The following is a 17,658-nucleotide window of genomic DNA, read 5'->3' as shown; positions in this document are numbered from 1 at the left end:
TTATAGAAAAAAAAAATTGATTGCAGCTGCATCCGCCAAAACACAGTAAGGATCTGAGGAGCCTCCAGGAGGATCTTTTGTCCTACAGGATAGCAAAAACAGTCCCAGGGGGCAACCAAAGCAACTTTCCTGTGACAATTTTTTTTGCAATTGCGTAGAAAAGGGTTAGGGAGTACAAGACGGGCATTCCCCGCGGGCAAAACTATTTTAATATAATTACTGATATGCGGTCTATACACAAACTGTAATTGTTGTGGAAATGACCAGGAATGTTGGAACGCTGTTACGCAGCTTTTTAATCCATGTTTTCATTCTTTCCGCACGATGTTTTATTACATATGGCATTCCGTTATTTTTCGGTGGACAGATGTCGAACGCAAGTATTTTTTACCAAACCAGGATTCGAAGCCATGTCATCTTGGACCCAAGATACAATCAGGTTTTGTACTTAGTATTAGGGTGTAGGCTTGCGGAAGGCGTCTTGGACGCGATTTTTTTTTTTTTTTGACCAAACAGCGAGATTGAAACCCATGTTTTCCTTTGCGGACTTTCATCTTTAGCGCCCCCTGGTGTTTAATATTCCGTCTTAACGCTTTTCTGATAGATGTGACAGCGGAGTCAATTAACAACAAACACATTTAAATGCTCGGTGTATTCACATAGAAATCACAAGCGGGAAAACCGGCCAATAGATCAACTGAGATCAGAGCTCCTAATATTCTTCTCCCTCCTCTTCTCCTTCGCCCTCAACGGAGTCAACACCGACTTCTTCGTAATCCTTCTCGAGAGCGGCAAGATCCTCACGAGCTTCGGAGAATTCTCCCTCTTCCATTCCCTCTCCGACGTACCTTCAATTCACATGTGTTGTTTTATTTTTATTTTATTAATGTATGTAATATTTTTTTTTTATAATTTACATTAGAGCGTATACTGAAAATTTTTAGTTTGTTGTAATCTTGATGGCATTTCTTTAAATGTGGCGGAGGTTAAATTGCACGTATAACTCCATATTTTTAACTATAACTATATTTTTAGGCCTAATTATTGTGTTTTAAAGTCGTAAACCAATGATACATTTCACAGTCTCAAAGGCCTAACACATATAAGCATATCTAGCTATTAAAATCCACAAAATAAAAGTTGACTCACCAGTGGACGAATGCACGCTTGGCATACATCAAGTCGAACTTGTGATCCAAACGCGCCCACGCCTCTGCGATGGCGGTTGTGTTGCTCAACATGCAAACAGCGCGCTGCATTTTGGCCAAATCTCCGCCGGGGACAACAGTTGGAGGTTGGTAGTTGATTCCAACTTTGAAGCCAGTTGGACACCAATCCACAAACTGAAGAGATAAATCGTATTGATTTTATGCGCTATTATAAACTAAATAGTAATGAGATGAGAGCAAATGCATTGATCTATTGTGCATTTGAAAAAGAATGGGCTTTATTTGCCGTCGAGTGCCCTCTATCCGTTTGACTGCCCTCTATCCGTTTGACTGACCCATATTTCACGAAAGATGCGCCGAAAGTGTGTCAACCAGATTTGTCAATGAAAGCTTTGATGAGCGCTTTTGTATACAGTAAATGAGAAACGGGTTTAAACACATGCCCGGCTTTGTCCAATACAAGTTTAACAACGGAAATGTAGTTTAACCTTATATGTGAACAAACCATCACACGAATTACAGCCTATTAATTTACTTCTTCAGGTTTATCATTTTGCTCAAACAGGAAAATAGTCAAGAAACAGAACAGATACAGAAGTAGGAAGTGTCGTTCTTACTTCTGAATCTCCTGCTTCAACTTTATCTTTTTACAACAAGAGAATTTTTACCTGGATGGTCCGCTTTGTCTTGATAGTGGCAATGGCTGCGTTTACGTCCTTGGGAACGACGTCACCGCGGTACAACATGCAGCAAGCCATGTATTTGCCGTGACGTGGATCGCATTTTACCATCTGGTTGGCTGGCTCGAAGCAAGCGTTTGTGATCTCGGCAACGGAAAGCTGCTCGTGGTAAGCTTTCTCCGCTGAGATGACGGGGGCGTAGGTGGCCAATGGGAAGTGGATACGTGGATATGGCACCAAGTTGGTTTGGAACTCTGGAAAAAGTGGTTGAAAAGTTTTTTGAAAAAGAACTATTTTAACTAAGATTCTTTTATTTTGGCAGTATGGAGCCAATAATATGAATTCTGTGAGCTGCAGACATATGACCACTGTTTCGACCTATTATGTCCCGACCATTTCAACATAATGTGACTTTTGTAGACAACAAACGGCCAGGCATATAGACTTTTCTTTGGTTAAAATGACATGTACCATACACACTGCCCCGAGTTCGGTGTATTTTGGCTGAACATACCGGTAAGATCGACGTTGAGCGCGCCATCAAATCGCAACGAAGCTGTGATGGATGAAACGATTTGTGCGAGCAATCGGTTCAAGTTGGTGTAGGTTGGTCGTTCGATGTCGAGGTTTCTGCGGCAGATGTCGTAGATGGCCTCGTTGTCGACCATGAAAGCACAGTCGGAGTGCTCCAAGGTGGTGTGGGTCGTCAGAATTGAGTTGTATGGCTCGACCACTGCAGTGGAAATCTGTGATGAAGATGTAAATGTTTATACAAGTTCATATAGTCAGTAATTTTTATGAAACTGGTCTTTATGATAAAGCATAGTGTCTCAAAAAGTTACTTGCAGCTGTAAATCTTAAAATAGGTTGACAATTTTTCCATCCATTCGTTTGTGCTGTGGCATGTTTCGCATTTTTGGTAACTCTTATAACGTACACACCTGCGGGGCTGGGTAGATGGCGAACTCAAGCTTCGATTTCTTGCCGTAGTCGACGGAGAGTCTCTCCATGAGAAGGGAAGTGAATCCGGATCCGGTTCCTCCTCCGAAGGAGTGGAAGATGAGGAATCCTTGGAGACCGGTACACTGGTCAGCGAGCTTGCGGATTCTGTCGAGGACGAGATCAACAATCTCTTTACCGACGGTGTAGTGGCCGCGGGCGTAGTTGTTCGCTGCGTCTTCCTTTCCAGTGATCAGCTGTTCGGGGTGGAAGAGCTGGCGGTATGTACCAGTGCGAACTTCATCTGTAGATGCAATGATTGTTGTGTGTTATATGCGGGCAATTCAAAAAAAATAAAGCTCTTGTTAAGGAACAATTTTATTTCAGAGATTTAAGGGCGATATATTATTTTTGGGATAAAAATATTTGTGCAACCAAAAAGGCAAAATTCCCGATAACCGATTCCGGGAATTACTCTCCATTCCCCGACCCATAGTTGCAACGATTTCCACCCTTTGCTTTTGACGCCATTATGGGAAAATAAGATTTCCCAAAAAGGCGAAATAAGATATAAGCGTACGACAACAAAAATATGTCTCTATTAAAATGCAGGATTGTTCGTACCCACGACAGTAGGCTCGAGGTCAACGAATACGGCACGTGGCACGTGTTTTCCAGCTCCTGTCTCGCTGAAGAAGGTGTTAAAGGAGTCATCGCCTCCTCCAATGGTTTTATCGCTGGGCATTTGGCCATCGGGCTGGATTCCGTGCTCAAGACAGAATAGCTCCCAGCAAGCGTTGCCAATTTGGACACCGGCTTGGCCGACGTGGATTGAGATACATTCACGCTGTCAAATAAACAACACAAATTTTATTGTATAAAAGCAGTCTAATTTCGGGTGTCGTATATTGTTTTTATACGGATTTTTGTATTTTTTGGGGGAATACTGCAACCGATAGTAGGATTTAGGGCAATTTTCGGGCGATAAAGTACACAGTCACAGATATGCTCATCTTTGCGTGTTTAAAGCAAAATTGACCAATTTCCATATGTGCAAATAACGATATTTCTGGTGTATTTAGAATGACTAACGCAACAATTTCCTTGCAATTGGTGGCATCGTGTTTGGGTTCCTAACGCTTATCTTGTTTATTCCGCTACTAAACATGCCAATCTGTTTAATATTTAACTTGGTTTACATTCCAGCAACAGCGTCGCGGTGTATTAGAAATAGTTTTGCCTGAAACGCTTGTAGAAACAGTTCTACCGGTTTATAAAATTTAACCTTTCGTATCATAACTTAAGTTTACTTATGACGTAACGATTGTTTCGTTCCGGAGCTATAAACAGTCGCTGCATAAGAACGTATGTAACACACAATATACAACACACTTACCATTTTGTAGTGTAAAGTTTCTGCGAATTCAACCGAAAAATGGCAGTTTTTCAATGAGAACAAGCGTTTCGACAGTTACGCGTCTCTGCTAGTTCAACGTAGATTGACAAAACGTGTTCATGAGAACACAACTTTATACTATCGGCCTCCTCGCCTCTGATTGGTCAGTGCATTCCAAGCGGAACCATCGCCAAAGCAACGACCGCTTGCTGAGCGCGAACGTGCCAGGCAAACAAAAAACTTTGCCGTCCATATTTTGAACCAACTTTGTGCTGGAATTTTGACGCTGTGACTGCTGTTGTCTTCTGGTTTCTCGTTGTGTCGATTATTCTGCCCCAGATGCTTGCGGCAGTGATGTTTTGTTGAAATTGTTTTTAATCGGCTTGCTTGTGCATGTGGGATGGATGGGGGTTCTTGCATGCCAAAAAACACCCCCATGTCGTGCAAACGGCAAGTGGTTTGCGCTGTTAATTCGCTTTACACATTCTACTGCAAATTTAAACCTAACATATAAGATGGAAAGTGGTAAGTACAGGCCTCCAGGGCCCACATGGGAGGGGTGCAGCAAGTACGACCTGTCAAGGTTAAGCATATGGAAATATCTAAAGAAGACCCATACCGGTCTTAGAGGGATTGAAACTGGACCTCTATCGCTTATTCCAACGTACAATACTTTGTGGTTTTGATTGTTTTTAACTGTTACAATTATTTACGTGGGCATTTCTGCGAAAAACAAGCAACAGACAAAGGAAAAAGCTAACAGTTCACTGTGACGTCATAAAGCCTGAGAAGCAAATGCAAGATAATGGTTCTTGTGGTAAAAAAGGAATGAGTCGACTAGATATTTTTGTCCTGTAATTAATCAGTTTGTACCTGAATCAAGAAAAACCTTGTACTGTGCAAAAACAGAAAGCAGTTTTGGCAAAACAGGTCCAAAATGCATTTGGAGGTAAAGTATGGCAAGTGGGGGGCATTTCTAAGACCAAACGACAAGAAAATGTTGTTACATGAATTGGTCCCAGTTGTAGTATCAGACCCAAATACCTTTTTTTGCATTACAATAAACATGGATATCACAAAGAAACCTTCATAACCACAACACATTTGAAAATGCAATCCAATTTCTCCATTCAAAGAAAGGTTTCGACAAGGTCAGTCGAGCAACTTCAGACAACAGCCAGAGCAGTTCAAAAGCAATTTATACAGTTGTCAAACATTCAGTGTGACATTATGTGTAAATAATTGCATGTACAGTTTCACAACATGGTTAAATATTGTGTATAGTCTTTTTTTACTCTGTTTCTCTTCTTTCATTTCTTCATGGTTGTTTTTTGAAAAATACTAAAAAATGCATGATTTGCAAGGGTCTTTGTGGAAAAACTACACATGCTATCAGTGAAGTCAAAATTTTCCATAAAAGCACACTTGTAGTACTCCATTTGGTAAAAATTTAAACTACTTTGAATAAAAAACAAGCCTGTGAGTATTTCGAATGTATAGATGGTGAAAAGAACACATGCAAATAGTATAACAAGACATTTTTGAAAATTTGAGAAATTTTTGAACAGGTTTTGACTTATTTTTGTAAATAGATGTTTGCATAATGCATACTACAGCACTACAAAGCCTGTGTACAAAAAAATCCTCACAAGTAAGTTAGATATATACAAAGTTCAGAAAAGTATTTTCTAGATTTTTCACCATATTTGAGAAAAAATGTGAAAATTCGATGGGCTGTTACATAAAAACAACTATCACTGGACAAGAATTGTAATTTTTCCCTGACCCCACATTACATTGGTGTGTTACACACCAAAAATCTAACTATTACACCTTACAATTGGGCCGTGAGTATTTCATTTGCAACCATACCCCAAAACAAGCAATTTTCACTAGTTTGGAAAAAGTTGAAAAAGGTCCTATCGGTGAAAGCCATAAAATCATCGAACTACTGTTCGCAACAAGCTGAAACTTGCCTAGATACAGCACGGGGGTTTACCCTTTCTTTTGCGATACTGGTAACCGCTTTAATTTATATATTCACGAAATGGGAAGTGTTTGAAAGTTGTCATTTTTGCTCAAAAATCCCGGATTCTAGAGCCAGTTCAGCGAAAATGGTCCGGAGTGGAAAGAGTTAAGACTTTAATGGCAGGTTTGTAGCATTTAATCGAGACGTAGAAAGGAACTGGTTTCTGTATAGTTTCGAGTTACGAGAAGAAAGCATTCGATTCTGCAAAACAGGTCATGTCTTGCCTCCGTGTGGACAGGACAAAGCTACCGACCCCATTAAGTAAACTAATTAAAACCCCAGAAGTGAAGTTAAAAAATCGTTTAAAACTATCACGTTACTCGACAGTAAAATACCACAGTATCTCAAAGGACCTAGGCTCTCTCAGCAATTGACAAACTGTCAATGCTTGAGTGGAATTCAAAAGCTTTCGACGAACTGCTGGGGTAGGAGAGGGTTGAGTTTAAAGCCTTGTTCGAGTGCGCTTACGGATACAACGATAAAGTACACAGTCACAGATATGCTCATCTTTGCGTGTTTAAAGCAAAAGAAATTGACCAATTTCCATATGTGCAAATAACGATATTTCTGGTGTATTTAGAATGACTAACGCAACAATTTCCTTGCAATTGGTGGCATCGTGTTTGGGTTCCTAACGCTTATCTTGTTTATTCCGCTACTAAACATGCCAATCTGTTTAATATTTAACTTGGTTTACATTCCAGCAACAGCGTCGCGGTGTATTAGAAATAGTTTTGGGTAACACTAATTTACGGAATAAGGAACCTGAGGAAACTCACATTAATTTACGGAGCTAAGGAAAATCGCATACACTAATTTACGGAGCTAAGGAACGGAAATAGTCTTAGGAAAATATATAGAGCGTACGGAACTGGCCAATGGCGTCTAAGGAATGCAGATAGGGCTCACGGAACTGGACAAGGTCGTCTATTTCCGTTCCTTAGCTCCGTAATTTAGTGTCTGTGATTTTCCTTAGGTTCCTTAGCTCCGTAAATTAGTGTGAGTTTCCTTAGATTCCTTATTCCGTAAATTAGTGTTACCCATAGTTTTGCCTGAAACGCTTGTAGAAACAGTTCTACCGGTTTATAAAATTTAACCTTTCGTATCATAACTTAAGTTTACTTATGACGTAACGATTGTTTCGTTCCGGAGCTATAAACAGTCGCTGCATAAGAACGTATGTAACACACAATATACAACACACTTACCATTTTGTAGTGTAAAGTTTCTGCGAATTCAACCGAAAAATGGCAGTTTTTCAATAAGAACAAGCGTTTCGACAGTTACGCGTCTCTGCTAGTTCAACGTAGATTGACAAAACGTGTTCACGAGAACACAACTTTATACTATCGGTCTCCTCGCCTCTGATTGGTCAGTGCATTCCAAGCGGAACCATCGCCAAAGCAACGACCGCTTGCTGAGCGCGAACGTGCCAGGCAAACAAAAGACTTTGCCGTCCATATTTCAAACCGACTTTGTGCTGGAATTTTGACGCTGTGACTGCTGTTGTCTTCTGGTTTCTCGTTGTGTCGATTATTCTGCCCCAGATGTTTGCGGCAGTGATGTTTTGTTGAAATTGTTTTTAATCGGCTTGTGCATGTGGGGATGGATCGGGGTTCTTGCATGCCAAAAAACACCCTGCATGTCCAATACTTAATTACATGACACAGGTGTTAATTAATCAACATCCAAAGGCCAATAAAGCATTAGAAACATGTTTTTTTGTCACTAGGTGGCAATAAGTGACTGGAGATGCTTGAAAACCTTTCCATGTTCCTCGAAATACATAAACTTACAAATTTAAGCCTAAATTTGACACACATTGCGCAGTTTACAAAATGGCTAATTTTCCTTAAATAGTGGCGCATCCGCCCAAAATCGCAATTGTTCTGTGAAGTCCATACATGAGCCATTCAACTATTACATTGTGAAGTTTCACACCTGTTTGATCATCGGATCCAGAGTTGTAGCTGTTTTACTAACACCCCCTAAACAACAGAAAATGGCCTTGTCAACAGAGTTACCGCCAAGACAACTGATAGGCAGAGGATGATGCTTCAAGCCCCAAACCGGTCACATAGAATGGAACCAAATATCACGAGGCAGTCATGCAACAATTATCTGCATGTCCAATACTTAATTACATGACACAGGTGTTAATTAATCAACATCCAAAGGCCAATTAGGGGGCATGCATTGTGGTAGGAAATTATGAACATCTCAACACCATGAAAATTACATGAGAATTGTGTTATTAACTTGCATACAAGACCATGCAATGCATTTATTTGCTAAAAATCAATTGATAAACCAAACTAGGAGCTACTTTATTGGTAAAATAGTAGCACATACCCAGAATATGTTGAAAATTGCTTCGGTTTCAATGGCGTGAGCAGTGAATCTGTTCGTATGAAGCACCATTCATATGGTGATGGACCACTTCTCTCTGGGGTAATAAATATAGCTCAGAGTTAAATAAGTAATTTTGTTAATTAATTATGACAACGTAAAGTGTAGTAACATTTGATTTGAGCAATTGCAAGCGTTATTGTTAAGCCAAATTGATATTGGGAAAAAGACAGCTAATGTAACAATGCCATTACAAATGAAGAAAAATCATCAAAGCTCTGTGGTAAAATCAACCCAAAATGTGTTGTGGACTGTTCATGCAGAGAATTCATGCTCTTAAATCAATTTTTCGGGCCATTTAAATGCCTGTGAAAACTGGCCACACATATTCATGCACATAAAGCATTAGAAAAATGTTTTTTTGTCACTAGGTGGCAATAAGTGACTGGAGATGCTTGAAAACCTTTCCATGTTCCTCGAAATACATAAACTTACAAATTTAAGCCTAAATTTGACACACATTCCGCAGTTTACAAAATGGCTAATTTTCCTTAAGGCCGCATATCAGTATTAAATCCCAAAAATCTAGTTTTGAAGGCTATCACCATTAATACCCATACTGAGTGATTTGGTTTTTTGCCAACAACAATTCCTGTGGTCAGTGACCCATGAAGATCTACTGGTACTATTTATAGAGAAAAAAAATTGATTGCAGCTGTATCCGCCAAAACACAGCAAGGATCTGAGGAGCCTCCAGGAGGATCTTTTGTCCTACAGGATAGCAAAAACAGTCCCAGGGGGCAACCAAAGCAACTATCCTGTGACAATTTTTTTTGCAATTGCGTAGAAAAGGGTTAGGGAGTACAAGACGGGCATTCCCCGCGGGCAAAACAATTTTAATATAATTACTGATATGCGGTCTATACACAAACTGTAATTGTTGTGGAAATGACCAGGAATGTTGGAACGCTGTTACGCAGCTTTTTAATCCATGTTTTGATTCTTTCCGCACGATGTTTTATTACATATGGTATTCCGTTATTTTTCGGTGGACAGATGTCGAACGCAAGTATTTTTTACCAAACCAGGATTCGAAGCCATGTCATCTTGGACCCAAGATACAATCAGGTTTTGTACTTGGTATTAGGGTGTAGGCTTGCGGAAGGCGTCTTGGACGCGATTTTTTTTTTTTTTTTTACCAAACAGCGAGATTGAAACCCATGTTTTCCTTTGCGGACTTTCATCTTTAGCGCCCCCTGGTGTTTAATATTCCGTCTTAACGCTTTTCTGATAGATGTGACAGCGGAGTCAATTAACAACAAACACATTTAAATGCTCGGTGTATTCACATAGAAATCACAAGCGGGAAAACCGGCCAATGGATCAACTGAGATCAGAGCTCCTAATATTCTTCTCCCTCCTCTTCTCCTTCGCCCTCAACGGAGTCAACACCGACTTCTTCGTAATCCTTCTCGAGAGCGGCAAGATCCTCACGAGCTTCGGAGAATTCTCCCTCTTCCATTCCCTCTCCGACGTACCTTCAATTCACATGTGTTGTTTTATTTTTATTTTATTTATGTATGTAATATTTTTTTTTTTATAATTTACATTAGAGCGTATACTTAAAATTTTTAGTTTGTTGTAATCTTGATGGCATTTCTTTAAATGTGGCGGAGGTTAAATGGCACGTATAACTCCATATTTTTATCTATAACTATATTTTTAGGCCTAATTATTGTGTTTTAAAGTCGTAAACCAATGATACATTTCACAGTCTCAAAGGCCTAACACATATAAGCATATCTAGCTATTAAAATCCACAAAATAAAAGTTGACTCACCAGTGGACGAATGCACGCTTGGCATACATCAAGTCGAACTTGTGATCCAAACGCGCCCACGCCTCTGCGATGGCGGTTGTGTTGCTCAACATGCAAACAGCGCGCTGCATTTTGGCCAAATCTCCGCCGGGGACAACAGTTGGAGGTTGGTAGTTGATTCCAACTTTGAAGCCAGTTGGACACCAATCCACAAACTGAAGAGATAAATCGTATTGATTTTATGCGCTATTATAAACTAAATAGTAATGAGATGAGAGCAAATGCATTGATCTATTGTGCATTTGAAAAAGAATGGGCTTTATTTGCCGTTGAGTGCCCTCTATCCGTTTGACTGACCCATATTTCACGAAAGATGCGCCGAAAGTGTGTCAACCAGATTTGTCAATGAAAACTTTGATGAGCGCTTTTGTATACAGTAAATGAGAAACGGGTTTAAACACATGCCCGGCTTTGTCCAATACAAGTTTAACAACGGAAATGTAGTTTAACCTTATATGTGAACAAACCATCACACGAATTACAGCCTATTAATTTACTTCTTCAGGTTTATCATTTTGCTCAAACAGGAAAATAGTCAAGAAACAGAACAGATACAGAAGTAGGAAGTGTCGTTCTTACTTCTGAATCTCCTGCTTCAACTTTATCTTTTTACAACAAGAGAATTTTTACCTGGATGGTCCGCTTTGTCTTGATAGTGGCAATGGCTGCGTTTACGTCCTTGGGAACGACGTCACCGCGGTACAACATGCAGCATGCCATGTATTTGCCGTGACGTGGATCGCATTTTACCATCTGGTTGGCTGGCTCGAAGCAAGCGTTTGTGATCTCGGCAACGGAAAGCTGCTCGTGGTAAGCTTTCTCCGCTGAGATGACGGGGGCGTAGGTGGCCAATGGGAAGTGGATACGTGGATATGGCACCAAGTTGGTTTGGAACTCTGGAAAAAGTGGTTGAAAAGTTTTTTGAAAAAGAACTATTTTAACTAAGATTCTTTTATTTTGGCAGTATGGAGCCAATAATATGAATTCTGTGAGCTGCAGACATATGACCACTGTTTCGATCTATTATGTCCCGACCATTTCAACATAATGTGACTTTTGTAGACAACAAACGGCCAGGCATATAGACTTTTCTTTGGTTAAAATGACATGTACCATACACACTGCCCCGAGTTCGGTGTATTTTGGCTGAACATACCGGTAAGATCGACGTTGAGCGCGCCATCAAATCGCAACGAAGCTGTGATGGATGAAACGATTTGTGCGAGCAATCGGTTCAAGTTGGTGTAGGTTGGTCGTTCGATGTCGAGGTTTCTGCGGCAGATGTCGTAGATGGCCTCGTTGTCGACCATGAAAGCACAGTCGGAGTGCTCCAAGGTGGTGTGGGTCGTCAGAATTGAGTTGTATGGCTCGACCACTGCAGTGGAAATCTGTGATGAAGATGTAAATGTTTATACAAGTTCATATAGTCAGTAATTTTTATGAAACTGGTCTTTATGATAAAGCATAGTGTCTCAAAAAGTTACTTGCAGCTGTAAATCTTAAAATAGGTTGACAATTTTTCCATCCATTCGTTTATGCTGTGGCATGTTTCGCATTTTTGGTAACTCTTATAACGTACACACCTGCGGGGCTGGGTAGATGGCGAACTCAAGCTTCGATTTCTTGCCGTAGTCGACGGAGAGTCTCTCCATGAGAAGGGAAGTGAATCCGGATCCGGTTCCTCCTCCGAAGGAGTGGAAGATGAGGAATCCTTGGAGACCGGTACACTGGTCAGCGAGCTTGCGGATTCTGTCGAGGACGAGATCAATAATCTCTTTACCGACGGTGTAGTGGCCGCGGGCGTAGTTGTTCGCTGCGTCTTCCTTTCCAGTGATCAGCTGTTCGGGGTGGAAGAGCTGGCGGTATGTACCAGTGCGAACTTCATCTGTAGATGCAATGATTGTTGTGTGTTATATGCGGGCAATTCAAAAAAAATAAAGCTCTTGTTAAGGAACAATTTTAATTCAGAGATTTAAGGGCGATATATTATTTTTGGGATAAAAATATTTGTGCAACCAAAAAGGCAAAATTCCCGATAACCGATTCCGGGAATTACTCTCCATTCCCGACCCATAGTTGCAACGATTTCCACCCTTTGCTTTTGACGCCATTATGGGAAAATAAGATTTCCCAAAAAGGCGAAATAAGATATAAGCGTACGACAACAAAAATATGTCTCTATTAAAATGCAGGATTGTTCGTACCCACGACAGTAGGCTCGAGGTCAACGAATACGGCACGTGGCACGTGTTTTCCAGCTCCTGTCTCGCTGAAGAAGGTGTTAAAGGAGTCATCGCCTCCTCCAATGGTTTTATCGCTGGGCATTTGGCCATCGGGCTGGATTCCGTGCTCAAGACAGAATAGCTCCCAGCAAGCGTTGCCCATTTGGACACCGGCTTGGCCGACGTGGATTGAGATACATTCACGCTGTCAAATAAACAATACAAATTTTATTGTATAAAAGCAGTCTAATTTCGGGTGTCGTATATTGTTTTTATACGGATTTTTGTATTTTTGGGGGGAATACTGCAACCGATAGTAGGATTTAGGGCAATTTTCGGGCTCTTTCATACTTCTGACCGAGTTACAAAAATTCGACGTGAAATACTAACACTTCAAATCATTATTGAAAGAAAGTGTGTCATTTTTTACTTAAGACTTTAATGGCAGGTTTGCAGCATTTAATCGAGACGTAGAAAGGAACTGGTTTCTGTATAGTTTCGAGTTACGAGAAGAAAGCATTCGATTCTGCAAAACAGGTCATGTCTTGCCTCCGTGTGGACAGGACAAAGCTACCGACCCCATTAAGTAAACTAATTAAAACCCCAGAAGTGATGTTAAAAAATCGTTCAAAACTATCACGTTACTCGACAGTAAAATACCACAGTATCGCAAAGACCTAGGCTCTCTCAGCAATTGACAAACTGTCAATGCTTGAGTGGAATTCAGAAGCTTTCGACGAACTGCTGGGGTAGGAGAGGGTTGAGTTTAAAGCCTTGTTCGAGTGCGCTTACGGATACAACGATAAAGTACACAGTCACAGATATGCTCATCTTTGCGTGTTTAAAGCAAAAGAAATTGACCAATTTCCATATGTGCAAATAACGATATTTCTGGTGTATTTAGAATGACTAACGCAACAATTTCCTTGCAATTGGTGGCATCGTGTTTGATTGGTGGCACCGCTACTAAACATGCCAATCTGTTTAATGTTTAACTTGGTTTACATTCCAGCAACAGCGTCGCGGTGTATTAGAAATAGTTTTGAAGGAACCTAAGGAATCTAAGGAAACTCACATTAATTTAAGGAGCTAAGGAACCTAAGGAAAATCACATACACTAATTTACGGAGCTAAGGAACGGAAATAGTCTAAGGAAAATATATAGAGCTTACGGAACTGGCCAATGGCGTCTAAGGAATGCAGATAGGGCTCACGGAACTGGACAAGGTCGTCTATTTCCGTTCCTTAGCTCCGTAATTTAGTGTCTGTGATTTTCCTTAGGTTCCTTAGCTTCGTAAATTAGTGTGAGTTTCCTTAGATTCCTTATTCCGTAAATTAGTGTTACCCATAGTTTTGCCTGAAACGCTTGTAGAAACAGTTCTACCGGTTTATAAAATTTAACCTTTCGTATCATAACTTAAGTTTACTTATGACGTAACGATTATTTCGTTCAGGAGCTATAAACAGTCGCTGCATAAGAACGTATGTAACACACAATATACAACACACTTACCATTTTGTAGTGTAAAGTTGCTGCGAATTCAACCGAAAAATGGCAGTTTTTCAATAAGAACAAGCGTTTCGACAGTTACGCGTCTCTGCTAGTTCAACGTAGATTGACAAAACGTGTTCACGAGAACACAACTTTATACTATCGGCCTCCTCGCCTCTGATTGGTCAGTGCATTCCAAGCGGAACCATCGCCAAAGCAACGACCGCTTGCTGAGGGCGAACGTGCCAGGCAAACAAAAGACTTTGCCGTCCATATTTTAAACCGACTTTGTGCTGGAATTTTGACGCTGTGACTGCTGTTGTCTTCTGGTTTCTCGTTGTGTCGATTATTCTGCCCCAGATGCTTGCGGCAGTGATGTTTTGTTGAAATTGTTTTTAATCGGCTTGCTTGTGCATGTGGGATGGATGGGGGTTCTCGCATGCCAAAAAACACCCCCATGTCGTGCAAACGGCAGGTGGTTTGCGCTGTTAATTCGCTTTACACATTCTACTGCAAATTTAAACCTAACATATAAGATGGAAAGTGGTAAGTACAGGCCTCCAGAGCCCACATGGGAGGGGTGCAGCAAGTACGACCTGTCAAGGTTAAGCATATGGAAATATCTAAAGAAGACCCATACCGGTCTTAGAGGCATTGAAACTGGACCTCTATCGCTTATTCCAACGTACAATACTTTGTGGTTTTGATTGTTTTTAACTGTTACAATTATTGACGTGGGCATTTCTGCGAAAAACAAGCAACAGACAAAGGAAAAAGCTAACAGGAATCAGGCATCCTGCAAATGGTGCAAATGGACCCAAAGAGAAGCCAGAATCTGTATCGTTTATTAGGAAAAAAGAAACGTAAGAAAAACGATAGAGATATTGCACCACACTTGTGCAATCTCGGTTACGCCCTCCAGGCCACGCGGTCGCTTAGTTCAAACGCACCGTCAGCAAAGTTAAAGCAACAGTGTAATTTTGCTAGTTGTATGGGTCCATTGTTGTGCTCCTCTTTATGTTCGTTTAACATATAGGCGTCCGATCTTTTTGAAAAAAAAACATCTTAATAAATGTGTTTTTTTACCACACCGGGGTTTGAACCCAAGATATCCTGGGCACGAATCCCGATCAATTTTTTTTCTTGGTATACGGGTCGTGCGCTTGACCGATGCTGTCAATCACGCGCCATCTTGATCAATGTAAACTATTCCACGAACATGATTCCACGCGCAGTAGCGCACCCTAGCTGAAAAACTGCACTACATTTTATGACCGCGAGAGGTCGCAAACAAGCTTTATAGCGCATTTAAAACAAACCCTTCGCTAGTTTTAATTTGTCAGAACGCTTAATTATCGTCGACGCGTAAGACTTGGCGTCAGTTGAGGTAAACAGGCCGAAAGGCTGCACAAAATACCTTTGTCAAAAGGCAAAAAAAGATGAGGCTTTTAATTTGGCAATTTACGGTAGAGCCATACCATTGGTCAGCAAAAACTCAAAAGCGACTTCATGTATAACACGGTTAGCATATATGTGTGCGGCACCATACCTAGACAGTGTTATTTCAGTTGCCTTAACACTAAAATTGAATCCCAATTTTTTGTCGTGTTTTCCTGATGACCTTTTTTATAGGGCGTCGCAACTACGGCATGTTACGTTAATTTGCCTCTGGCGAGCCCAATGTATATGTAAAATGCCATATTCATAAATAGAGCAAACTACATAAACAACTTTTTGATTGTTTTTAACTGTTGCAATTATTTACGTGGGCATTTCTGCGAAAAACAATCAACAGATAAAGGAAAAAGCTAACAAGAATCAGGCATTCTGCAAATGGTGCAAACTGTCTAACTTTATTATATGGAACTATACATTCATTTTATAACAACAAGTTTTCATCCACAAGGTAAGAGTGCTGGGTGCCTTTAGGGAACTATGACGTCATTGAAAAACATGTAATTTTATGCTCTGCTGCTTCTAGCTTTTAACAAAGCCAATATGGCGCTCCACGTGGCCGGGGATGACTAGAGTTTCTGAAAGTTTAGTATTCTGTTTTCCGGAATGCCTGTAGCACATTAGTCCTAATTGCTTTGACAGATAATTGCCTTCCCGAAAATAAAACTCACATACTTACAGGCCAATAAATACATTAAGCATATTTCATGGATACATATGTTCATCAGTTGATATAATGGCTTCTATGCTGCAAAAGAAGTAGCTTTTAAAACTGTCGGCATATCATGCTATTAGTTCTAAGTGGTATTGTTTCTGCCCGTAAGAAAATGCATTCAATTTGTCTTTAAAAGAATGAATTTGGTTTTTACATTACAGCAATTAATGTTTTAAATACCAAAGAGTGCAAAGAAATTAACCAAGTTTGGTCGCAACTAAATTGCTGAAAAGACGTTCTTACACAATATGCTATAGGCCTACAAAATATCTAAAATACGAACGGTATGTTGTATGGCCCCTTAACCAAGCATGCCAAGACTCATGATTTATTTGCTTAGTTCGCCTACGCCGCCATATATTACCAGTTCATTCTTTGAAATAAAGTTTACAATGCCGGAAACACGTTGGTATCACGTTGGCAAAGTCAATATGTGCAATTGTCGTAACGCGTTTTAAATCCCAATTACATCCAAGGCTATGAACGTCAGCAAATTACTGAACATGCAACAGCACGCCCCTCGGGTTAATTGTTCCCACGAGGTTAGCGCACGTGGACCCAAAGAGAAGCCAGAATCTGTATCGTTTATTAGGAAAAAAGAAACGTAAGAAAAACGATAGAGAGATTGCACCACACTTGTGCAATCTCGGTTACGCCCTCCAGGCCACGCGGTCGCTTAGTTCAAACGCACCGTCAGCAAAGTTAAAGCAACAGTGTAATTTTGCTAGTTATGCTTTGTGATTGTTTTTGGGCGGTCTGTATATTTGAAACAAAGTTTGTTTGTTTTTTGTTTTTTTGTGACATTCATGTTATTTTTTTACTGCAAATGCTGTTTTTTGTGTTGCAGAGTTTGGGTTGTGATTTATGACGTAGCACGTTGTGGGTGTAAACTCCGCAGTTGGCTGTAAACACATTTGACCTATGATAGTAAGGCGCTCTTTTGTTGGCTTTCCCAGTGTTTGCAGATATCATAAAAGGCCCTTTAAAACCGGGACGTCGGTTACGAATGTGCGCGTCGTTCAAAATACGTTGAAGCTCTTGGGGCCGAGACGCCGGCGTCTTGAGTCACCCTGATTAAACACGTTCGTGTGGGACATAAGGGCTACGATACTCACTACGAGTGACTTGAAGAAGTCGTAAATCAGAAAATGGAGCTCCTATTGCGATGCGGGCAGGTCTGGACTTGCCCAGACGTGTCTGAACGTAGCGCAGGGAACGGATCTCCATCGTGTTTACAAAGCCCATCGTTGTGGGCGCACGTGTTTTTCACTTTACAAGATGCTTTTCCCTATGGGGTGTTGTCAGTTGAGCGGTATGAGTGCCAAGTGTGAAA

General features: G+C 40.6%; 2 protein-coding genes across 3 annotated transcripts; both read right to left on the bottom strand.

The window, feature by feature from the left end:
* Positions 1–669: 669 nt before the first annotated feature.
* LOC145905626 (tubulin alpha-1A chain-like) lies at positions 670–7,490 on the bottom strand. 2 transcript variants are annotated; one of them, XM_082992873.1, is made up of 7 exons: positions 4,185–6,955; positions 3,413–3,635; positions 2,791–3,092; positions 2,364–2,595; positions 1,838–2,103; positions 1,150–1,343; positions 670–848 (listed from the first exon to the last, which is right to left on the bottom strand). In XM_082992873.1, the coding sequence occupies exons 1-7, from the start codon at positions 4,185–4,187 to the stop codon at positions 713–715; spliced, it is 1,356 nt and encodes a 451-aa protein (XP_082848999.1). In that variant the 5' UTR covers positions 4,188–6,955; the 3' UTR covers positions 670–712. The 2 variants fall into 2 exon arrangements, with proteins under 2 accessions (XP_082848999.1, XP_082849000.1); XM_082992874.1 differs by lacking the exon at positions 4,185–6,955 and adding an exon at positions 7,422–7,490 and having other exon boundaries at positions 688–848.
* A 2,399-nt stretch (positions 7,491–9,889) lies between these two features.
* On the bottom strand, positions 9,890–14,317 carry LOC145905628 (tubulin alpha-1A chain-like). Its single transcript, XM_082992875.1, has 7 exons — positions 14,177–14,317; positions 12,646–12,868; positions 12,025–12,326; positions 11,598–11,829; positions 11,072–11,337; positions 10,403–10,596; positions 9,890–10,100 (listed from the first exon to the last, which is right to left on the bottom strand). The coding sequence occupies exons 1-7, from the start codon at positions 14,177–14,179 to the stop codon at positions 9,965–9,967; spliced, it is 1,356 nt and encodes a 451-aa protein (XP_082849001.1). The 5' UTR covers positions 14,180–14,317; the 3' UTR covers positions 9,890–9,964.
* Positions 14,318–17,658: the final 3,341 nt, after the last annotated feature.

This window comes from Ascidia mentula, chromosome 6 (genome assembly GCF_947561715.1).
Source record: "Ascidia mentula chromosome 6, kaAscMent1.1, whole genome shotgun sequence".
In the NCBI taxonomy this organism is placed as follows: domain Eukaryota; kingdom Metazoa; phylum Chordata; class Ascidiacea; order Phlebobranchia; family Ascidiidae; genus Ascidia; species Ascidia mentula.
Note: the sequence above shows the minus strand (reverse complement) of the source record. Positions and strands in the feature narration are given on the sequence as shown.